Source organism: Psammomys obesus, unplaced genomic scaffold (assembly GCF_907164565.1).
Source record: "Psammomys obesus unplaced genomic scaffold, mPsaObe1.curated_primary_1811, whole genome shotgun sequence".
Lineage (NCBI taxonomy): Eukaryota > Metazoa > Chordata > Mammalia > Rodentia > Muridae > Psammomys > Psammomys obesus.
In genome coordinates, this window is record NW_026596040.1 from 136,405 (window position 1) to 161,872 (window position 25,468).

At 40.2% G+C, this 25,468-nt stretch overlaps 1 protein-coding gene across 2 annotated transcripts in view; it reads right to left on the reverse strand.

Annotated features, from left to right (window-relative positions):
• Positions 1-25,468, reverse strand: part of Diaph1 (diaphanous related formin 1) — a 94,603-nt gene that overhangs the window by 56,723 nt on the left and 12,412 nt on the right. Inside the window, exons 2-9 of one of the 2 annotated variants that reach the window (XM_055622538.1) lie at positions 8,826-8,852; positions 7,325-7,480; positions 6,071-6,172; positions 5,612-5,742; positions 5,340-5,426; positions 4,294-4,357; positions 2,922-3,061; positions 306-414 (exon numbers count right to left, since the gene is read on the reverse strand). In XM_055622538.1, coding sequence (XP_055478513.1) covers positions 306-414; positions 2,922-3,061; positions 4,294-4,357; positions 5,340-5,426; positions 5,612-5,742; positions 6,071-6,172; positions 7,325-7,480; positions 8,826-8,852 — 816 coding nt within the window. The remainder of the gene's footprint in view (positions 1-305; positions 415-2,921; positions 3,062-4,293; positions 4,358-5,339; positions 5,427-5,611; positions 5,743-6,070; positions 6,173-7,324; positions 7,481-8,825; positions 8,853-25,468) is intronic. The other variant, XM_055622539.1, reaches the window with a different exon arrangement.

Sequence of the window (25,468 nt, forward strand, 5' to 3'; positions counted from 1 at the left end):
CATGTAATTCCAGGAATTGGGAGGCTAGGACAAGAGGATCAGACATGTCTAGCCTGGACTATATAATGAGTTTGAGGCTAGTCCAGATTACAAAACAAAATAAAACTATCTCAAAATAAAAAACTAAAAAGTGCTCTCCAGTTCCTTATTCAGCAGCAGTTCCTAACAGGGGACTTAGCCAGCATAAGCAAAGCCTAGGTTCAATTTCCCATACCACAGAAAAATAAAAGATAAATGAACTCTCTTTCCATTTTGAATTCTATTCTCTTCTGTTGTTGAGCTCAGTTTTAAGGGTGTATACATACTTTGAGTGCAATGGAGTTCCCACTTTTTAATCCATCCAGCAGTGGCTGGAAGCGTTCGACTTCATCCATTTCAGCTCTCTCTGTCATTGCCCCCAAAACTCGTATATTCCTGCCCAAGAGGAAAAAAAAAAGAAGAGAGAGAGAACTGCCCAGGTGCACTGACACAGACATGGATAGATCTGACAGAGAATATACCAATTAGGAAACAAGATATATTATCAACACTTCAGATTTCTCCCTCCCTCCCTTTCCCTTCTCCTTTTCCTACCCCCCTTCCTCCTTTCCCCCACCTCTCTTTCTTACTCAGTTTTCAAGACAGGGTTTCTCTGTGTACCTTTGGTTGTCCCAGACTCACTTTGTAGATCAGGCTCACCTCCAACAAACACAGATCCACCTGCCTCTGCCTCCCAGAGTGCTGGGATTATAGGTGTGTGCCACCACACCCGGCTCAAATTTTTCAAATTATTCTCTCCCCAAAATATACCAGAATCTGATGAAAGCAATGGACTATTTCTTGAGAAAATAATTTCCTAAAACCCATTCCTAGACTCCTACTCATGAATTCAAAATTAAAATCTCTGAGCTATGAAATACAAATTACTCTGACATTTTAAAAACAGATATCCACCTACCTCTGCCTCTCCTAGTCCTGGGATTACAGGCTTGAGCCACCAAGCCCAGCTGAGCCTCATTATCTTTTTTTTTTTTTTTTAAATACAGTACTCTGCCTGCATATGTGCCTGCACACCAAAGAGGACAACAGATCTCATTACAGATGGTTATGAGCCACCATATGGTTGCTGGGAATCAAACTCAGGACCTTTGGAAGAACAGCCAGAGTTCTTAAGCTCTGAACCATCTCTCTAGCCCCCAGCCTCATTATCTTAATGATGGTGGCACATGCTTTTGATCCTAGCACTCAGGAGACAAAGGCAAGTGGATCTCTGTGAGTTTGAGGTCAGCCTGGTCTACAGAGCAAGTTACAGAACAGCCAGGGCTACACTGAGAAACTGCCTCAAAAATAAATAAATAAATAAATAAATAAATGAGTTGCTTCTAAAATTAAATACACATATGACAGTAAAAAAAGAAACTTTTGTTCCAAGTGAAACAATATTAATGAAGATGTAGCAGATAAGCTTGTACTGGTTTTATGTCAACTTGACATAGGCTAGAGTCATCTCAAAGGAGTAACCTCAACTGAGAAAATTCTTCCATAAGATGAGCTGTTAGGCATTAATTAGTGGTTCACCTGTAAAGCCCAGCCCATTGTGAGTGGTGCCACCCCTGGGCTGGCATGCTGGGTTCTTTAAGAAAGCAAGCTGGGCAAGCCCAGGAGAAGCAAGCCAGTAAGCAACATCCCTCCATGACCTCTGCATCAGCTCCTGCCTCCAGGTTCCTGCCCTGTATGAGTTCCTGCCCTCACTGCTTTCGATTATGAACTGTCACATAGAAATGTGAGTGGAATAAACCCTTTCCTTCCCAAGTTGCTTTTTGTCATGATGTTTCATCACAGCAATAGTAGTAGCTCTATCTAAGACATAAGCCTATATACTTTTTATTTTAAAATTTATTACTTTAAAAATTTTAAATGCGTATGAGTTTTTGCCTGTGTGCCTGTCTGTGTACTATGTGCATGGATGGTATTCAGATATGAGGACACTGGATTCCCTGGGACTGACATAATAGACTATTGTGAGCCAACATGTGGCTACTGGAAATAGAACCTGGGTCCTCTAAAAGAATAACCAGTGTTCTTAACCTTTGAATTAGACTTCAGTGGACACATCAGTTATCATCATTTAGGAAGCTTAAAATTGTTTCCATTCACGTGTGTGTGTGTGGGTGGGTGTGTGGGTGTGTGTGCGCGCGCGCATGTGTATAAATTAAAGGATAACTTGTGGGAATCAGTTTTCCCCTTTGCTATTTTGGTACCTGGGATTGAGCTGAGATTAGCAGGCTTAGCAGCAGGTGCCTTTACCCTCTGAGCTATTTCACTAGCCTTTTCTTTTTTAAATTACAGGATTGTGTGTGTGTGTGTGTGTGTGTGTGTATGCTGTGATGTGTGTCACAGTGTGTTCATGGCAGTCAGTTACTGGGGAACATTCTCTCATACAATGTAGGTCCCAAAAGATCGAGCTCAGGTAGTCAAGTCTTTGAGGCAAGTGCCTTTACTCAGAGACATCTGGGCAGCTACAATCTTTTCTTAATACAGGTTGACTATCCTTGTTTAAAATGCTTTAAATGTTTTACAGGTGATATTTTTAGAAAATGATTTTAGAATATTTGCATATATAAAATGAGTTAATAACTTGAGGATAGTATTCAAACCTAAACATAAAATTCATATAGGTTTTAAATACCTTGAAGGTAGTCATTTTATACAGTATTTCTAATAATACTGTGCACATAACCAAGTTTCATGGTATGGAATTGTCTACTTGAAGTATCATGATGGTATCAAAGATTCTGTTTGGATTTTCAGACATTCTACCTGTAAAATTCTAAAATTCACTTCTGGGAAGAAATATGGCCTTACTACTTAGTGTCTAAGACCAAGAGGACACCTAAATAACTCAGTTTTCTTCTAGGGCAGAAATAGCTGCAGTCACATACATGTCTTCCGGCTGTGGCAGGATACAAAGAGCAGAGAGCAACTTAGCTGCATCAATCATCATATTGGGAACAACAGGATCCATGGCTCTGACCAGCAGTAGGATTCCCTCTTCTGTATCCAACATGGTTTTGATTCCAAACTAGTAGGACAAGAACAAAGGAGTCAGGCTTAATGGTAACACATATAAATGAGAACATGGTTAGGACTTTCATGAGTAGAACATCACCTCAAATATATGGTATTTGAACCCTAGAATGTAGCCTCTTGGGATAAAGTGGTTGTAAATAAGATTAACTAAGTGACAATGAAGCCACATTGGGATAAGGTAGGTTCTTAATCCAGTATACCTGGTCCCTATATAAGGGAGAAGTCTACATTCCAGGCACGCACATAGAAAAAAAGAATCACGAGAACATGAAGCAGAAATGAGATGATGCATCTGTAAATCAGAGCCAGTGAGCTACCAGAAAGCAGGAGGAGTCCGGGATGCACTCTCCCATCAAGCCTCAGAAACAGCCAGCTCTGGCTGACATGGGATCTTGGACTTCCTTTCTTCAGAACTGAGATATAAATTTCTGTTGTTTAAGACCCCCACTTTGTGAACTCTAAGCGAGCACAGGAGTAGAGAATACTTTCCCAGTAAGAGCTAACAGAGATGATTACAAAGTAAAATTTTAAGATACAAAACGGAATTTCACATCTTCATCGATTAAAAATCTTATACTGTTGCCCCATCCTAAGGAGTAGGTTAAATATAGCAAAATTAAACAGAAAAGAAAGATTTCTACTCAAACAATAACTGCAGGCTCCCTCAGTGGAAAGGCAAAATAGATTAGGAAAAAAATCCATAAACTGGGAGTGGTGATGTACACCATTAATCCCAGTAATCCAGAGGCAGAGGCAGAGGCAACAGATCTCTGTGAGTTTGAAGGTAGCCTGGTCTACGTGTTGCGTTCTATGACATAGTGGCCCACACCTGTAATCCCAGCGCTTGGGAGGTGGAGGAAGGAGCGACAAGAGTTCAAACAAGCTTTAGAGAAACATGGACTTCATAGATTGGGGCAGATTTACTGTAAAAGATAGGGAGGAAAATAAAGTAAACATCCCCAAACAATAACTACAGGTCAAATAACAAGATTAGTAAAAGGACGTAAAGTAAAAGAACTCTTAGCCTCTACCCTCTGAGACAGAAGTTAGAACTAGGAGAAAGAATTACACAGACGCTCATATATGTGGCAGTAAGGTACAATTAAAGTACGAAAAGAAGAGCCAAAGCCTTGAACCTCAGCTTCTCCTTCTGGGGGATTGCCAACAAAGGAGAAATAATGAAGATCCAGATGGGGGATGGAGTCAAAATGGGGAAAATCTCACCTTGTTGTTCATGAAAGCTTTCAAACAGCGGATAATCTCATGCTGGTTCCGGCTGTCATAGTTTCTGCACACAGAAAAGAGGATTGCCGAAGTTCCTTTATTTTGTAATGAATCCTTTCTCCATGATTGTTAAACTTGTAAAGAAGGACATTAGGAATGCCTTCAACTAATAGCTAAGTAGAATCTAACAGACAGTTATGAATGCTGCCCAGCATGTTCATAAATGACAACACTAAACTGTGATGTCAAAAGGTTGTACGGCCCTATAGTACAAAGCACTTGGCTCAGAAACACTAACAAAAATAATCAGCGGGCTAATAACCTTGCAACCTGAGAACTTAGTATTAAATTAAAAGCCTGCCAATTCGGGGCTAGTGCATGACTCAATAGTACAATACTAGACTATCAAATAAATGCAAGGCCCTAAACTTGAACCCCACACTATTAAAAAGTATGTTAGGGGCGCAAACAAAACTCTGTCCCTTAACTCCCTCTAGGCAGCTAGGTACTAAATTCTGTCAAGATACTATCCCATCTATTATTCCTTGCCTACTACCTGAAAGGCTTCACATCTGAGAAAATACATGCAGGCCCAATCCCTGTATTCCTTGTCTCAGGAAAGACTTGAGAAGTAGTGGGAATTTAGACGGCACTATAGACTAAAATGGTTTACGGTATTTACAGAATTTATCCCAATCCTGAAGATTGTTGTAAAGCTAAAACTAAACAAATCAAGGATATGGCCAAGAAACACCTCCAAGTATGATGTGGCCCAGGACAGATCACAGTACAGTTGAAATTGGACCCTCTTTCCAGACACAAAAAGAACTGGAGACTGGAGATAATCTTTCCTGGCATATATCTTCCTCCCTCTATAATCTAATTCTCTAATCTCCTCTATAATAAACTTCATTTTAATCCAATAGCACATTTTCCTAGCCCATAACTATGAATTTAACTGTTGTTATTTCCCTTAGTGCAAATATCCAAGCCAAACCCCCTTTTAGCCCTCAACCTAGAGAATATAAAGACCCGGAAATCCTTACCCAGAAGTCTCTTCTTTCTCATCATGGAGTCGTTTGAGGATATCCAATAAGGAGGCTAGGCCCTCAGCACCAAATGTCTGCACCCAACTGTAAGGAATAGATCAGAGACAACATACTATCAACTTAAATTAATAAAGGCTATTTGCCAATATTGTCACAGAAATTCCTCACTTCCAATCCCAACCCTTCTCATACTGCCCCACCTCCTTTGACTGTCACCACCAGTGAACTACAGCATTGGGTTTCTGGTACTGTTTCCTCAGAATTCTCACCTGACAGGGTTATTGTTGAGAGAGACTCGAAGGGACTCAAGGCAGCTAAGCAGGTGCATATCCCGCAAGCCTGACTTCAGCTCCTGAATGTACATCATGGCAGACCTAGAGCTCTCTTTCTGGTTCATGCCCTGGAAAGAGGCATATAGAGGTAAGTAAACACTGGGCCCATTCATAAGTTGTGGGCTAATATTCATCCACATAGTTTAAAAAATACCGAGGCAGACACCCATTAGACAAACCACCAAACTATGTGACATTCATAAACAGTTCAAGAACTTAAGTGAAAGTCAGGGGAAAAGAACAGAAAGGTGGCAACTCATAAGAGTAAGTCAAGAGTACACTTCTATAACAGTATGAGGCAGAACTGACAGAGACATAGAGCATTCTATAAAATCAGCAAGACAAGTAGGACCAAGGTAAGGATGCAGCCTCCTGAGCACCTGCCCTAGAGCTTACAGCCTTGGAAGTGTGCAAATACTGGGACACCATCTCCCTCTTGATGATAATGTCCTTCTCTCTCAAAGGCTGCTGTTTCTCCTCATTCAGGTTCATATCCACCTAGTAGAGGGAGGGAGCAAAAAGGCAGAAAAAAAAAAAAGAAAAGAAAATTACCTTGTAAGTATTTTTGTTTTTGTTTAAGACAGGATATCCTGGAACTCACTATATAAATCAGGCTTGCCTGGAACTCACAGAGATCCCTCTGCCTCGTATAAGTTTTTAGTGTATAGTATTTATTATACTTAGTAATGAATTGAACACAGTAAGTCATTAGTAAACAAATATGTTTTCTTAATTCCTAGAGGTTTAAGTTATGACTACTAATAAAAATTCCTCAGGGACAAGATTTAACTAATTTCAGTACAGATCACCACAGCTACCATTGTTGGCATGATGCCTGCATGCTGGGTACCCACACTCTACCACTGAGCTATGCCTCTAGACCACTGGATACCTTAACACACACACTTCTGATGCCTCCCTAATACAGCTGAACATTTTCTTCTGTACTGAAAGAAAACCATACATGTTTTCTGCATTGAAGGAATACCTTCATCTCCCCAGCACTAAAGAACTGCTGCCATAAAAAAAAAAATCACCATCAACAAAATCTGCCCGAAATCTGAGGCCTAATCACTTAGCCGGGTTAGTGCAGGGTGTGCACTCCAGGTGTCCCTGTCCTCACTGGAGACGGCAAAGTCAGTCACAACCATGTTACCTCACAACTAGACTGCCTTCAGATAAAATCCTCAAATGCCTTCAAATTAGTAAGCAGCCTTCAGCATTCTCTTTCCAAATTCTCCACCAAACAGAGATCTCAGGCAAATGATGCCTTTGTATTCCTCAGTTTATTCTTTGTACAGAGCTCACTGTAAATGCTTCCCACTTCATTTCTCTGACTTAGCCTCAAAGTGGTCACCACACTACCATAGGGCTTGGTACTCAGACTACGTTTTTGGAGTTAGAATACTGCCAGGCAGACATTCATTAACAAAGTAGTCAATAATCAGATATTCCCAAGTTTAACAGATTCTAATCCTGTAGACTAGTATTTGCATATTTAGTCATTACTTCATGGGGTCAACATTAAAACATTTCACATTAAGCCTAGAATTCTTTACTTAGGAGACCATGTGTTTAAAACCAACCACCACAGACAAACAAATGCCCATAAATGCATGCTGGGAAAATATCACTCGGAAGGTGGCTTACCAGCATCTGCTCAAAGAGGACAAGGACTTGCTCGTCTGAGATGTCCTGCAAGGACTGCATGGTAGGGTCATCTCCATACAACACAGAGGAGTTTCTGTGAGCAGAATTGGGCTTTTCCTTCTCCTTCTTAATCCTCATGCTGGTAAATCTCTCCAGCTAAGAAAGAGAAAAAAGTGTTAGCAGTAATGCACAGCTTAATAAGCCAAACACCAAATAGCCAACCCTTTACTCTCTTGCACCTGCTTAGTATTTTTAGTTTATGCAAAAAAGGTTTTTATGACATAAAAAGAAGAAATAATTTTTCATCAGCTCTAACACAGCATATTGACTTTATTCTCATCTATAACAATGTATAAAAGACAGAAATGCCCAATAAGGTTTCAAACCTCTATAGGCTGGTATAGGGGCATGCACCTTTAATCTCAGCACTCAGGAGGCAGAGGCAAGTGGATCTCTGTGAATTCGAGGCCAGCCTGGTATACATAGTGAGTTCCAGGACAGCTGGGGCTACACAGAGAGATCCTGTCTCCAAAACCAAAATACAAACAAAAATTTAAAACCCCTCTAAAAAGACAACTGTTGTAAACTTCCCCTATTTCTAAGCCTTCTTAGCCGCATAGAACTAAAAGTAGCTTATGTATAAATTTATCAATAAAATGAGTTTCCTTCTAGCTACCCAATAATAAATGTGGCCAGGGTCCATGAGGGTATTTCCCTTCAAGAGGTATCTACAACTACAGAGTAAATAGCCATCTGGGGAAAAAAAGCAAATGTCTTAAAATCAAGATCTATTCCTTTCTCTTCCTTTTGTTCCATAACACTTGAGATATGAAGATAGCCAAAGTTCAAAAATTAATCTTCAAATCTCTTGGCATGACATCTACTCAACATACTCAAAAGAATGCATTTTACTTTAGAGGGACATGTGCTTTTCCCTGCTAAACAAATACCAACAGACCATTCTCAAATCTTAAGTATAAGTGCTCACATTAAAAAAATAAAAAAGAGTCACTGAGCAGCGCAGCACTGGTGATAAAGTGCTGCCTTCTTTTAAAAAAGCCATTGAGTCAGGTATGCTGGCATACACCTGTAATCCTCGCATTCCAGAGGCTAATGCTAAAAGTTCAGGCAGCCAGGGCCACATATCAAGTTCAGGGCTAACCTGGGTTTACATACTAAGGGACCTTGTCTAGTGGGAATGGAGGCAGCAATAAGCTTCAGCTGCATCAGCACAACCCACTGAAACTAGCAAAGCACTATGGGGCTTCAAATGATGTAACCTAGAATGGAGGATGAATTCTAGTTAAAAACGGCCCAACCGTGGAACTAATAAAACATCAAAGAAAGCATGCAATGTGTTAAACAAAGTTAGAAAAGACCTTGGGTTATTCTGACACTAGAACCCATGCTCCCATTACAAGTCCAAGTTACAGAAACTGATGGATGTTAAGAGTAGAGAAAATGAACCAGAACATGCACATGCCACACAATATTTCCTTACCTCATCTGCCATGAGCCGCTTCAAAGTCTAGGAAAGAGAAAAAAGGAGAAAGAGGAAAAAGAAAAGAGATCAGTGAAATACCAGGGAACCCCCAAACACCAGAATAGTTGAAGAGAGAAAGGAAGAGAAAATAAATGGAAAGGCCCTAAGACAGCACCACACACTAAAAAATTTCTGCCAAGGTGTGGCTTAGTACAGTCTGTAGTATGAGGCAGGAGAAATTTTAAAAACAGTAACATGAGACTATAGGGTGAGGGAGTGGAGAGCTGAACAGCCTCTAAAACCTAAGACTGACTAACTTATGAAAAGTGCTCAACTTCATTAGTAAACACAGAAATGCAAACTAAAATCACACTGAGGCTTGGCCTGTAATCATAGCTACTTGGTAGGCTAAGGCAGAGGTATTGTGAGTCCAAGGTCTGTGTGACCCAATCCAAGGCAGAAAAAGAAACAGTGATAATTTTAAAAGGAAGATGAGGATAGGGCTAAATGCTCAGTGATGGAGTCCCTGCCTAGTATGAAAAAGACCCTGGGTTTAATTCTGAGCATTACAAATAAATAGATAAAATCACATGAGGTTATCAGCTCATACAGAAACACAGCATGCGTGTGAGAATCTGGGTCTGATCCCTAGCTTTTGTATCTGTCTAGTTGTAGAGGAACAACAGTTTGTTCAGCCTTTGCTGAGGTTGACGCAAACCACTGGGACAACTTAGGAAAACAAATGATATCATCTAGGAAAATTAAATGTATACACATTATAATTCAACACAGCAATTTGTAAGCATCTGCCCTGCTAAAATGTAACAAAAGCAAGCACAGACATATTGTTAACACCTGAAAGAGAAAATCTAAAGAGCGAGGGCACATCTGTCCATTGAAAAAGGGCTCTTCAAAGAAAGTGAACAAATTTTCAACTACTCACAAGTTTACAGAATTGTTAGTTCACTGACACTAATGTTAAGAACATATGAAACCCTATTACTTGGGGCGTAAGATTTTAAAGGGCATGATCATCTCCAACGTCCAAACGTGATTACCTGTGAATACTATAGGTTATGACCAAGAAAGAAGACAAAAAGGTTTCTGGAGTGTTTATGGTTTTCTATTTCTTAACATGGACAGTGACTATACAGGTTTTGAATTTATAATTACTTAATGTTTTCCATTTTCTTCTTCATGTAACAATACACACAGAGGTACTTTAAAGTCTGAGTGCTTTAAATCTAGGAAGGTGGGAAGTTTTCTTCACCTTACTAATTTCAACCATTTTTTGTTTTTTTTACTACCCATGAAAGGAAGGGTAAATACTCTTGACTAACTTACTCAACTAATGAAAAAACCAGTTCTGTCTTTGCCACAAAGCTATTTATCTAGACTCCTGAAGACAGAAAGATCCACATCACTATGTTCATAGTCCTCCTATCACAATTCAGTTAGGTCCAATGTAAATTAAGAATATTTACTTTGCCCTCCCTGGCTTAGAGGAGGTCAAGTTTCCACTGACCAAGCACTTGCCTGAGAACATGGAAACTTTGCTCAGCACCCATGGAACTTCGTGCACACCATTTACTGGGGATACAGACAGCAGGATGATAAAACACTACCCAAGAAGACTGCAAAACATAAGACACTTCCTTATTTCGTATCCCTAGGTCATCTGCATACAGGTGGGTATGCACACGTGTAATCCCAGCATTCCAGAAGCTAAGGCAGAACTGCAAGTTCAAGCAGCCCGGACTATACATCAGTTTCAACACGAATGTGGAAAAGGGTCCCTCTCTGATGGGGTGGGCAGCAGCAGTAAGCTGCAGCTTCATCAGGTCAACACACTGAAAGTAACAGCAACTATGCATAAGTTGTGGGCTTAAGTGATGTAAGTGGCATCTAGAAACAAGCCACAAAGCCACTTCCCTGCTGCCTAAGTGGCCTTAGCTAAGGTTCATCTTATCTCAACATTGGCCCCAAATTCAAATGTTCTCTTAAAAAAACAAGAAACAACCAAAGAACTCTGGGATGGATGTGCCATAGATACAGAACGTGGATCTCGACCGTCGGCGGTGGCTAACCTGTCCACAGTAGTGGGTTAGGTTAAAGGAAGAGAAACTAGCACTTGTTCTTTTGTTTATAGACTATGGGTTCATCTCTCTTCCACCCATTCCACTACCCTGGCTTACTATACTGCAATGGCCTCTTAAACTATCTATCAGGTACCTTCAGTTCTGTTTGCTCTATACCATATCCATCCTCCAAATTATACTCATTCTAAAGCTGGGCACAGTAGAGCACAACTGTAGTCCCAGCACTTGACAGATGAAAAGATAAGGAATTCAACGTTATCCTCAGTTACACAGTAAGTCTAGCCAGTCTCCAAAACAAATAAATTCATTGTCTTAAACTTAAAATCCAAACTCCGTACCATGGTATATGGCTCTGCTGTCCATTCCCCTCAAGGCTTGCCAATGAACACACCTTCTACCCTCAAACACTTAGTTTTTGGCTACACAGACTTAGCTGCAGGCCAAAACAGATCACACTGCCTCACCACCCCGGACTTTGCCTAGGCTGCTGCCTCCCTTAGCCTACAATGTACTTGTAAAGAGAACTCTAGCAGGCTGGCAGGGTGCTTGCGCCCTTGGAGAGGTGCCTTTCCCGGTGTTTCCAGAATGCCAGCTACCTGTCTAACTCATAGCACTGACAGTAGGCTGCAGTGTTCTCTTGGCTCTACTTGATTCCAGACTAAAAAGCTCCTTGACCTAAAAGGAGCTTTTAGGGACCTAAAAACCCAACAACCCCACATCTAGTCTACCCCTTCATTCTCTCGGAAAGGAAACCAACACCCAGACAGGTGCAGTCAATCATCAGTCACACGATTAGAACTCAAGTCTTCAGATCCCAAGGCCCTAAACTCTGTGCTCCCCCAAGTTCTTCTGCCTTGCTTCTACCTCATCAGCAGTAATTCTTCCAGTTAGGAAACACCACAAACATTCCAAAGAAAATTCCCATTCCCTTGCTTTCCTGCAACATCATTAGAAACATTTCAGATCCTTAAAAGCAGTTATTGGGGGCCTGGAATGTGCTCATTTGGTGGAGTGCTTGCCAAGCATCAGGAGGAGCCTGAGTTTGATCTCAACACCATGTTAAATTTTACATGGTGACGCACATCTATAAGAGATGAAAGCATGAGATGAGAATCCAAAGTTCAACATCACCCTCGGCTACATAGTGAGGTGGAGGCTAGCCTGGCATATATTGAGATCTTGCTTCAAGAAATCTATACTAAAACAAATAAAGAAAATAAAATAATCTGTGTTTTAGTGTTCAACTTGGAGTAACCACAGAAGGGATTCATGCAGAAAAGCTGCAGTTCCCAAGCAAGTCCAAAAGAGGGCAGCAACACCCTGCAGACTAAATAACAGCACAGACCAAACTCTATTTCTGAACCTAATAAAATACCCAAACAAATAGCAAGCTCAGCTATTGAAATGGAAACCTGTTACTACAGGATCCCAAGAACACGGCTTACTCACTCAATGCTGCATGTTTTCTCTTACGGATTCTAATTAGTGTTTAAAATGGCTTTGTTCAATGTTTTTTAAATTAGTTTAAAATTTATATATGTGTTTATGTGAATGCCTGCAAGAATGCATGTGCACTACATGTGTGCCTGGTGACTGAGGAGGACAGAAGAGGCATCAGATCCATGTGGGTCCTGGGAACTGAACCCAGGCCTCCTCCAAGCGTGTTTAACCACTGAGCAAACTCTCTATTCCCCACCCAAATCCTTAATTTTTTTATGGAGTCTGTGATGTAGATGAAAACATTCCTAGATCATGAGAAGTGAAAGAATTTAAACAACGCAAAAAAGGAAGGAAAGGAAGGAAGGAAGGAAGGAAGGAAGGAAGGAAGGAAGGAAGGAAGGAAGGGAGGGAGGGAGGGAGGGAGGGAGGGAGGAAGGGAGGGAAGAGAGAGAGAGAAAGAAAAAAGAAAAAGGAAGGAAGGAGAGAAAGTGAGAGAAAGAAAGAAAGAAAGAAAGAAAGAAAGAAAGAAAGAAAGAAAGAAAGAAAGGCTACTGAAACTGTACTTGTGCCTAGTTCCTTGATGTCCCTCCCATGTTTTAAGAATCTCTAATCTACACAGCTCTAAGCACTTGCTTCTACTCACAGTTTTTCCTGTCTTCTGCAAACCCTTACTGTTCCCTGCCTGGATGCTACATCATTCTTTCTGTCTCTCCCAGTGCTCAGGAAGCAGAAGCATGTGGATCTCTGAATTCTAGGCCAACCTGGTCTATAGAGTGAGTTTCAGGACAGTTAGGGCTACAAAGACAAAAACTGTCTCAAAAAAAAAAAAAAAAGGGGAGAAATAACAGAGCCAAAATGTACAATTTCTCTTTCTCAAAGGCCTCTTAACCTACACAAAAGTTAGCTTTCAGAAAGAAGGAAATAATGGAAAGTGCCTACAAGATCCTAGAGAACAAGAAAAACAAAACACAACAAAAAAACACCTCAGGTGGGGCATGTTAGATCCAAAGTGGCACCCCAAAATGGCAATGCTGATGACACTGTCCTAAACAGAACTCAGGCTAAGTAATAGAAGAATGTTATTGGATAAATAAGTCTAAAAGTCAGGGATGGGGTAGGGTGGGGTGGTGGTTCTGTTTACCAGAAAAGGAGATCTCTTAAGGTCGGTTTCAGTTTACTAGGAACCACCATTAATCTTGACCCAAAGGTCAACTACTTTGGGCAAGGGCATCTAGTTCCTGTAACACACAAACACCCTGTTGACTGTCATACAAAATCTGCTTGCTTTTCCTCTATTTTGCTCTGCCCTCTGCCCACACACCAGGATAGCTGTGGTAGTTTGTACCCCCAATAAACCTTTCTTTCTACCGATGCAACAGGTCTAGTTCAGTGGCTTTACTGTGCCCTCACTTACAGGGCACAGAAAGACTAGTTGTGCTATCAGGCACAAAAAGCAGTCTAAATTAAAACTAGGAAATGGTCAAATTACACTGAAAAACCTTCAAAAGGTTAGGAAATCAGTGCAAATTCCTACAGAAATGGCTCACGTGGAAAGTTCCAACCTAAGAGTAGGAGAAAGCTATTCAAATAGTTAAGCCCCTGGGTATCTCCACTCACATTCCTGTGTGATGCTCCACTGGAAACTACCCACCAGCAATATATAATTTCATTCTCAGGAAAGAGTAAAACAGTTGGCCACTGGATTAGAAGCTCAGTTGTGGCAAACGGTCAGAATATTTCCCCTTCAAAATCAGAGCCCTAACAAACTAGCAGGGCTCTGCCTTTCATGTAAGGCAGAAGGCTGGTAGAACCTTCTCTTAAGGTAGGAGTCCTAAAGTTACTGACCTAGTCTAGGATCTAGCACCAGAGCCACTATGTGTGTGTAATATCAAACATGGCTGCTACTGTAAATGAATTGTGCAGTATAATTTGTTAAAATATAATTTTAACAAAATTTAAACCCAGAAATAAACATTTTACTCTTACTATTGTTTAGAATACCTGAAGCTCTATATCTACCTTTTTGTTTATTATGGACTCTATAAATACAGATTAAACATCTCCTGAAAAAAAAATTAGCAACTAGTCCAGAAATACAGAGCTTCTTTAACTTGATAAGAGTTTCTACCAAAAAAACAAACAACACAAAATCCTACAGTTAACATTATAATTCATTAGACAGTCTAGGGACTTTGCAGCTATCTTAAGGGACTGCAAAGGACCCACAGGGTCCTTTCCAGCTATCTTAAAGGACTGAAACAAGATCCAAGGGATGCAATGCGTTTTTCTGCCCTCCACAGGTCCCAGGTATACACATACATACAAAACAAAATGACCTACACATTAAAAAGAGCAGCAATGCACCAATGCAGTATGAAATTTCAAACATAAAACCATTTCCACCAGCATCGCCTAAAATAAAATCCCTAGGTATAAATCTAAGAAAGTATGTATAAGCTCTGAAACCATAAAATAAAAGAAATAGATAAATAAAGGGATGTTCCATATTCATGAACAGGAAGACTCAATTATGTTAGGATCAAGTTTCTCCAGATTTGATCTACAGATTAAAAACCCTAATCAAAATCAAGTTCTTCTGTGATTAAAAACAAATTGATTCTAGAGTCTATAAGACATCTATATTTTTAAAAGATTAATACAGACTCAGATCTTACATCCTTAACCAAAATAAGGCTCAAATTGGGAATAATGGTACAAGCCTGTAATCCCAATGGTAAGAAGGCTGAGGTAGGATTGAATCTGAAGTCAGCCTAGGCTTCAAAAGAGACTGTCTCAAAAACTAAACAGGACTGGTGATGTGACTCATAAGTAAAAGATGGTTGCTACCAAGCCTTATTACCTGAGTTCAATCCCCAGAGCCCACAGAAAGAACCAACTCCTGAGGGTTGGCCTCTGAGCTCTGCGTGCACACGCACACATGCACTCATTCACTTAAAAAAGGGAAACAAAACGAAGCAAACTATAATAACTACACTGTACTCTGTTACTGACGGAATTAAAGTCCCCACCAGACACAGGCTTCTCATTTAAGCCCCAGCTGGCAGTTGCATTTTGGATGGCTGTAGAACCTTAAAGGTGGGAGGTCTAGGTAAGGGAAGAAGGTCACTGCAGAGAGGGTCCTTGGGAGTACTCTGTCCTTAACAGCCTGTTTCACGCTCTACTTTGTAGTAAATCATGACGAGAACAGCTCTTGTCTGTTACATGTTCCTACTTCCATAATGGTCTGTCCAAGTTATGGTGCCAAGCAACCATGGACTCTTGAGCCATAAGAGTCAAGCTGCTGTGCCAGCAAATGCCTATCATTTCAGAGAACAAGGCAGAGAGTTCTGACTCTTCCTTTCATTGGTTTTTTGTTTTTTTTGTTTTTTTTTTTTTTTGGGGGGGGGGGTTGGTTACAGGAATACACACACACACACACACACACACATTCATATATTTATACATATGTATCTCCCTTGGATGCTCAGGACAACAATGAAATGTTATGCCACAGTGCACTGAGCAGACAGACTCACTATAATGGAGAATGTCAGCAAATATATTTTCTGATGTATAGATACACATCTATTAAAGTATAAAAATTTGTGTTAAGGCTTTTAATGCCAAAGGACAGCTAACAGGCTTTACTACTTTTTCCTGTCCTAACAGTGGAATGGGCAAACTTTAGAATTAAAAAAAAACAAAAACAAGCAAACAAAAAACCCCTCAAGTCATTTATATTCTTCAAATGAGAAATAAATCGCCCTTTCACTCTTTACTGGCTCCTATTACTTTCTGCCATTTTCTACTGACAGTGACAGACAAAAGTATATAAGCAAACATACCTGATATTTGCGGTTTCAATATTATAGCTTAAGTGTAAACATTTGTTATGTTACACTAAAGGCTTTTTTTTTTAAATTAAAAGTATGTTCTTGAAGTTGTATATCCCGCTCCCTACTTATAATTCCAGTACCCAGTTGTGTCAAAAATAAACAACTTTAATCCAGAAATTGGTAGTATATGTTTTCATCTTGATGATTCTTCTTCTTTTTTAAGGTATGTGGTATTTTGCTGGCATCTAGGTCTGCCACCACATGTACGGCTGGTGCCTGTGGAGGGCAGACGAGGTCATCAGATCGGCCGGAACTGGAGTTTACAGGCAATTGTGAGCAGCCATATGAGTGCTGGTATGTGACCCCAAGTCCTCTGGAAGAGCAGTTAGTGATTTTTAACAACTGAGCCATCTCTCCAGCCCCTCAATTTCTTAAAAAAAAAAATCAGTGTGTTAGCATTGAACATTCTTTACGTAATTATGAGTCACTCCTCAAATTTATGGGAGGTCCATTGTTCCTATTTTAATCTTTAGAACTTACATTTAAAATATTTTATCTAAAATTATAACATTGTTGTTATGCAGCTAACATATATACAAGTTATGTATCAAAAGTTCCAATAATGTTCCTATGAAATATTTGTTGTTTTTTGTTTTGTTTTGTTTTGTTTTTTCCCCAGACAAGTTCTCACTGTGTAGCCTTGACTATGTAGATAGACCAGGTCAACTTCAGACTCCAAGAGCTGCCTGAGTCTGCCTCCCAAGTACTAGAATTTAAGCATGTGTCACTACAGCCAGTGTATGAACATACTAGTATACTACGGTGAGTATTTCCTACTTTATATGTAGAGGGGAATAGAAGTCAATTTGCCCATTCTGAAAAAGTCTTTTAAAAATATTTATTTACAGCTCAGTGGTTAACAGTGTGTACTGCTCTTACACAGCCCCCATACTGTAAAACTGGAATTTCTAGAAATCCTGGTTTAAATAGTTGCAATGCAGTTCAGAGACTGATAATCTAAATAATACACTTAAAAATAAAACTATTAAAAAAGACAGTACCCAATTTGCTGCAATTTTAACTATTCTGGGCTCTCAAGTCTTGCTGCTAACTTGCCCCTATTTTAACTAAAGGGCTAGAGAGATGGCTCAGCCCCACGTGAAGAGCAACAAATGCTCTCGCACAGGACCTGAGTTCTGTTCCCAGCACCCACATGCAACTCACAGATGCCTGCAGCTTCAAGGGATCCATTCTTTTCTTCTGTCCTCCAAGGGTACTTATACTCTCATACACACTAATAAAATAAACTTTTAAAAATTAAAGAATGTAACTACTTGTTTACTCTAAAAGTTTCTTCAAACAAACTGATGCTGATTTTCAATAGAGCTACCTGTCTCTCAGGGAAAATGATCTTTTTAAACTACTACTCTGTAAACAAAAATGCAAGAAAATGAGGAGACAAACAATTAGACCAGAAGAAAATATGCATGGAAGACACATGCACTAGAGGACTATTATGTAAAAGATATCAACAATTCAAAACTCAACAGTAAGAGCCAGCTTACCAACTCATCAAGGAACACATACATGTAACAGCAATGACAAAACAATCTGATGGGAAGGCGCTGTATCTACAGCCTGTGTCAACAGAGAAACCCAAATTCCAAAATACAACTATAAACCTATGGCAATGGTCAAAAAGCAGAACACTAATGAACCCCAATGCTGCGATGTTGCAGAACAGCTTGGCAGCTTCTTATGAAGCGGCATGCTCCTATCCAGCAACAAAACTCCTTAATGTGTCATGGTTGTTTGTTTCAGAAAGTCTCACTCTTACATAGGCCAGGTTAGCCTCAAACTCATGCTAATCCTTCTGCCTCTGCTTTCTGAGCACAGGGATTATAGGAATGCACTACCATGTCTGGTTTTTCTTGATATTTATTTACCCCAGAGTTGCAAACTTATGTCTACACAAAAACTTGCACATAAATGTTCATAATAGCTGCACACAATAACTGCTAACACTTGGAAGTAAACAAGATTTCTTTCTAAATGATTAATTTTGTTTTTTTATTTATATCTGTAGTTGCTCCAAAGAAGAGGGTATCAAATCCTTTGGAGCTGGAATTAGAGGCAGCAGTGAGCTGCCTGATGAGGATGCTGGGAACTGAAGAGAACATCTCTTTAGTAAAGTAAAGGGATAAATTTCAACATATAAAGGATGTTGGAGCTGGGTGCAGTGGCCCATGCCTGTAATCCCTGCACTCTGGGAGGCAGAGGCAGTGGATCTCTGTGAGTTCAAAGCCAGCCTGGTCTACAAAGTGAGTCCAGGACAACCAAGGCTATACAAAAAAACTGTCTCGGCAAAGAAAAAGAAAGAAAGGAAGGAAGGAAGGAAGGAGGGAGGGAGGGGGAGAGAGGGAGGGGGAGGGGGGAGGGAAGTAGGAGGAAGGAAGGCAGGAAGGAAGAAGAAAGAAAGAGAGAGAGAGAGGGAGAAGGAGAGAGAAAGAGAGAAAAGACACTGGAGTCATAATGACCAGAGTTTTACTGTTAATACCTATGTTAATAACAAGCAAAGCAAGCTGGGTGTGATAGCTGACTCTTAAGAACCCAAAGCTAGGGAGGTAGACAGACCCCTGAAACTCCTGACTAACCATCTTAGCCTACTCAGTGAGAGACCCATTCTCAGAAAAAAGAAAAAGAAAAAAAAAAGACGGATGGACGGAGCCTAGGGAATGACACCCAGGTCATCCTGTGGTATGTGTACATAGCTGTATACTTGTATACACACATCAGAGGACATGTGTACCCCATAAATGTATGGTCCAGACAAGCCAAGAATCTGGGCCAGGGTTATAAATATAGCGGCAGTTTCAAAAGCCAGAACAGAAACAGATGTTGATGATGACAATCATTAAGGGCCTGATGCAATTCTCCTTGCTCTGCTGTATTGTTTGTTTTGCTTTTATGAGACAGGAACTTACTGTATGTCCAGGTGACCTAAAACTCACTTTGTATTCAGTCTGATCTTGGAACTTCTGGCCTTCCTGCCTCTTCAGCCTTTCCAGTGTTGGGATTACAGGTGAATGTCTCACATAGGGCTTCATTGCTTCATTACAGTGGGTCATTTCTGTGCCCGGCACACAACAATTGTTCTTGGAGCTTCTTTGACCTCACTGCTCTTGGAGAGTTTCTGTTTATTGCAGTTCAGTCTTTCACTTTGTTCCTTCATTTTGGTGGCGCATATCCTATAACAGTTTCTTGGAATACATGGGGATAAACTTTATTTTAAACTTAAATATGTTAACAATGTCTGTTTTGAAGCCACATTTGACTAACAGTTGTGTTTGGGGTTGCACTTGTAGGTTGGAAATTGCTCTTCTACAGGTTTTAAATGCCGTTATTACCAGGAAATGTGGGGCTGCCGTGTACAACCCATTTCCATCCTGTTGAGTTCGGTAGGATTTTCTTATGGCTATTTTGAAATTTAACAAAGTTGGGTCCTTGTACAATCTATTTTTATCCTTGCTTTCAATGCTGGAAATTTATTTTATTTCCTTGGTAACTTGTTCTGCTTGTTGTTTTTCTCTTATTTGAACATTGGCTTTCCCATACTGTTCTTTGAGTTTTGTTTGCTCTTTCTTTTCTCTACCTATATTCCTGCTATACTTAAGGGAGATTTTCCCAATTCTTCTAGCCCTTTTATTCAGCTTTAATTTCAGCTTTCATATTTTCAACTACTAAAGATTATTTTTCTTTTTAATTTTTCTGTAGTATATTTTAATGATTTTTGTTTTTAAATCTTCCCCCTCTGTATAGTAAGTTACTTCAACTTTCTCATGTCAGGAACTTTCCTCAGATGATGGATAATTGTAAGTTGTCTGCTCATGGAAAACAAGGGTCTAAACAGCAGAACAGAAACTCTAGACGAAGCCAGGTAGGGTGGCACACACCCTTAATCCCAGCACTCAGAAGACAGAGGCAGATGAATCTCTATGAGTTTGAGGAAAGCCTGATCTACAAAGCAAGTTACAGGACAGCCAGGACCACACAGATAAACTGTCTCAAAAAAAGCAAACAAAACAAACAAGAAACTCAGAACACACGGGTTTTTATTTATTATTATTTCTATATGATGTGTATGTATAAGCATGGCACACTGTACATGTGATGATCAGAGGATAACTCTGTGGAGTCAGTTCTCCACTTCTGCATGAGTTCCAGGGTCAAACTTGGGCTGCCAGTCTTGGCTTGCAGGCACCTTTACCTACTGAACCATCTCACCTGTCCTTTTCGCATATACATGTGTTTCATATAGATGTGTTATTGAAGACACTTCCATCTAATCTCTACAGAACTTTCCTGTATGTCCCAGAACCTGAATTGCTTCTCTCTTTACTAACATTTTGCACTCGAGTGAAACATTTGTTACAACTAATGAACCTTCACTGAGATAATATAATCATCCAAAGACCATAATTTACTCTAAGGTTCGCTCTTGGTGTTTTATGGTCCATGAGCAAATATGCTCATCATAACCATTTCATTGCTATGAAAGTTCTGTTGACTGTGCCTTTTCATCCCTTCCTCCTGAAGCCATTGATCTTTATGTCTTCATAATTTGTCTCTTCTAAAATGCCAGTGTGTAGCTTTTTCATATTGGCTTCTTTTACATAGTATACACTAATGGTTCTATGTCTTCCTATCTTGATCACTCGTTTCATTTTAACACTGATTGATATACCATTCCCATGTATGTGTGTGTTTCTGCCCTTCCATCTTTTGCTTCACTACCTAAACTATCAAAAACACTCACATCAACTGAGCGTGGTGACACAGGCCTTTAATCCCAGCACTCAGTAGGCAGAGGCATGAGGATCTATGTGAATTTGAGGTCAGCCTGGTCTACAAAGTGAGTCAAGGACAGTCAAGGCTACAAAGAGAAACCCTGTCTCAAGAAACAAAAACACAAACACACACACAGACCTAACTACTCACATCATCCCTCGGATTTTTTTCTGCTGATTTATTCAGGAAAACTGATGCTGGTCATGGTGAGCTTATGCACACAAAATCTACAGCAGCATGCTTCTCTAATCATATTCCCACCTAAGGAATGTGTCTAAGGAGTTGGCCTTTACTGTAGCACTGCAAGATGCTTGCATGTTTAGCAGGCTGCAGTCTTGACCTGCTGGTACCCTGCTGTCCCTTCTCAGGTCTTTAGATTCTGACAATCTAAAATTGAGTTATGACTTCAAGACACTATGTAGTGACTCTCCTGGGGTCTTCCACCAACCAGGGTAATACTGCCTTTTTTTCCTAGATTTTCATAATATTTTTTTCAATTTTCATAATATTTCATTTACATGCAAATGATTATTAATAAAAGTACAACGCTTAGTCTATAAGCATTGCCAGAATTGGATGAGTAGATAAATATCTACAGGTCATTAGCTGATTAGAAGAAAAGCTTAAGAGAACAGTATTTACTAAAAGCAGCTTTATCTTCTCTGAAAAAAATGTTTCATCAAGCCTTACTTCCATCAACATGCATCAACAGTAACGCCAAATACGATACAGCTGACGATGTAGTACAATGCAATAACCATCAGTCAAAATAAAAATGAAAACCTGACCCCTCTTCTCCCCTCCCAGATGGTAATTCAGTTCCTGATTAGTCACCGCATTCTAACATATTATGTGGTAAGATAAATCCTGTGGCTACCATCTACAAGAAATCAGAAACTTCCTTGGGGCTAGAGAAATGGCTCAGAGGTTAAGAATGCTTACTGCTCTTCCAGTGGACCTGGGTCTGTTTCCCAGAACCCATATCAAGGTGTTCATAACCACCTGTAACTCCAGTTCGGGATCCAGCATCTCCTGATCTCTGTAGGAACCAGCACACACACTGTGCACCTAGACCCACACAGGCACACACATATAAAAATCAACAAATTTAAAAAAGAAATCAAAAACTAGACAATTAACTGCTTATAAAAAAAAAAAACAGATCAGAAACTGTTAAAGGACCCACATAAGCCCTATAAAGCCCCATAAGGCCCAATTAATTAAAGGACTTAAAGAGTCTGATATATAGCCTGATAACTATTTATATAATAAATATAAATTAACGTTGATATGTCTTTTGTATACCTGCATTTGTTATTGTGGTGTCTTTATATGTGAATTCTTTCATTTTTTTTAATTTATTTATTTTATGTACATGAATACTCTATCTTCATGTACGTCTACATGCCAAAAGAGGACATCAGATCTCAATATTGATGGTTGTGAGCCACCATGTAGTTTCTGGGAATTCAACTCAGGATCTCTGGAAGAGCAGCCAAGTGCTCTTAACCACTGAGGCAGTTATCCAACCCAATACTTTAATTTTTAAGGTTTTGTTTTTTAATTTTGTGTGTGTGCGTGTGCATACGCACATGAGTACAGGGCCCACAGAGGCCCGAGCTGGAGCTACAGGTAGTTATAAGTCCTGTGACGTGGGCACTGGGAACCAAATGGGTCCTCTGCAAAAGTAGTAAGGGCAATTAACTCATGGGCCATCTCTCCAGCTCCAATATTTTGGGCTGATGAAACTAAATCTGTCAGTCACATGGACAGGAGTAAGAAAGACAGTAAGACAAGCTGTATCTACTGTACACTCAAAGATTTAAGAAACTTCATCCAGATTTATCTCTACATGATTCTCTGAATTCTGAAATTTTAATTTCAATCAGAAAAGAGGAACAGAATACTAAAATAATTAAGTACCATCTCTTGACAAGACTGTTTATATAGCCAAGAAAAAGGTAGCTGCATAGTGTTTTTAGCAATACGCTAATAAGAGAATATGACTAAATATTACTCTGAACACAAAGTATATCACACAGGAAAAATGACTCTTAATTCCTAAGACTATGCCCCTATAATTAATCATGGAGTTACTGCATGAACCACATGGTCAGCAAAGGGGAAATATAAACCCACAAGTGCAAACCCATACCTCAGTATTTTCTAAAGACTTAGTTCAGGCTAATGTAACCGCCTGTAACTTTTTAACGCTTGAACTCTTGGCTAACAACTGCAATTGGCCCCACAATGCAATGAACCCAGAAGGACCAGGACCCAAGAACCCAAGTTCTCTCATAACTACCAGTCAGAATTCAGTTCACTACCAACCTCAGTATATGCAACAGCTTTTTGTTGTTGTTCTTGCTTTTTGAGGCAACATCTCTCTATGTAGCCCTGTCTGTCCTGAAGTTGGTATGCAGACCACTATGCTGGTTTGTATGTCAAATTGATACAAACTAGAGTCATTGTGTAAGAAGAAACCTCAACTGGGAAACCTCCCAGCACTTGGGAGGCAGAGGCAGGTGGATCTCTGTGTTCAAGGCCAGCTTGGTCTACACAGTGAGTTCCAAGATAGCCAGAGCCACAAAGAGAAACCCTGACTTGAAAAACAGACAAAAAGAGAAGAAATAAAGAGAAAAACAGGGGAGGAAAAAAAAAAAAGTCAGCTGAGTAAGTCAGTAAAAGCGGACTCCTCCATGGCCTCTGCTCCAGTTCTCATCTTCTGGTTCCTGCCCTTCTTCCCTGGATGCTGCTGAACTGTAAACTGTAAAATGAAAACCCTTTCTTCCCCAACTTGCTTCTGGTCATGGTGTTTAGAAACACCTAACAGCAATAGAACCCTAACACAACCCTAAGGCCATCAGGATGGCCTATCAAAATCGGAGATCTGCCTGCCTCTGCCTCTGCCTCTGAAGCACTGGGATTAAGGTGTGCAGAACTTTCTTTTTCTTTGGGCTAATTCAAAACAAGGAACATACTAGTGTGGTAGACTTCTAAGATACGAGCCCACATCTCTAGCCTGTGCAAAGCTGTGAAACAGGACTTTAACTGTCAAAGGCTGTCCTATGATTGTGTCACTGACAACAGAGAAAGGTACAAACCGACTTCTAAGAAAGATTACCACGTAAGCCTGACCCAACCACACAGTGCTTTACATCTACAAGTCAAGAAACAGATTCAGCATGTCATTCTTGGCCAAAGCACCTCTGGGTGCTGAGTACACTCTCAAACTGAAAGCCAGCAAAGAAACAAGCGCCCTACACTGTAAGGGACTGCATTCTTCAAAAAACCTCATTCTGAAAGCAGACTTTCAGCAGAGCTTCTAGCAAGAACAGCGCAGCTGACATCTTGATTTCAGCCCTGTCACACACCAGGAACCTGCCCACACTGTCCATTCCAGTGATAATTTATACATTATTATCACCCAACTTAGCAAAAGGGAATGTATACATTATTTCAACAGCTGAAATCCAGAATTATCTAGTATCTAGTTCTAAAAGAAAAAGACTCTGAGTTCTAATTTTTATTTCCAACATGCTATAAGTCATCTTAACCCTTTGTGCTTCAGTTTTACTAAAAAAATGAGTGGCCAGCTGTGGCAGGCCTGCCTATACTTCCAGAACTCAAGAGGCAGAAGCAGGAAGATTGTGAGTTTGAGGCCAACCTGGCTTTATGGCTATTTAAAGGCCATCCTGGGCTATCTAGGAAAACCCAGTCTCAAAAGGAAATGGGAATGGAGGCGTACCTGGTACAGAAAGTGCACTTCTTTATTAAGCTCCTTAGAAGGGAGCTGGGCATGGTGCCGAAACGCTTTTGATTCCATTACTCCGGAGGCAGAGACAGGCAGATCTCTGTGAGTTGGAGGCCAGCCTGGTCTCCAAAGTAAGTCTAGGACAGACAAGGCTCTGTTACATAGAGAAACCCTGTCTCAAAAAACAAAAACAAAACAACAACAACAACAACAAAAAGCTCCGTAGAATGACGAGGCTACGGGGATTTACAACTAACACTTGAACCCAATCACCAAGGATCTTAATCTAGCTTTGCCATAAAATTTACAACATTTCCACCAAAGAACAGTAAGGCAGAGAGTATGGTGTATGTTTGCTGTTCGAAATCTACCAGTTTAGGCTGGTGAGATGGCTCAGAGGTTAAGAACACTGGCTGTTCTTCCAAAGATCACGAGTTCAATATCCTGCAACCACATGGCAGCTCATAACCATCTTAATAAGACCTGGTGCCCTCTTCTGGCATGAAGGCACACATGCAGGCAGAATACGAAAGAGAGAAAAGAAGGAGGAGGAGGGAGGGAGGAAGGGAGGAAGGGACGAAGGGAGAGAGGGAGGGAGGAATAGAAGAAGAAGAAGAAGAAGAAGAAGAAGAAGAAGAAGAAGAAGAAGAAGAAGAAGAAGAAGAAGAAGAAGAAGAAGAAGAA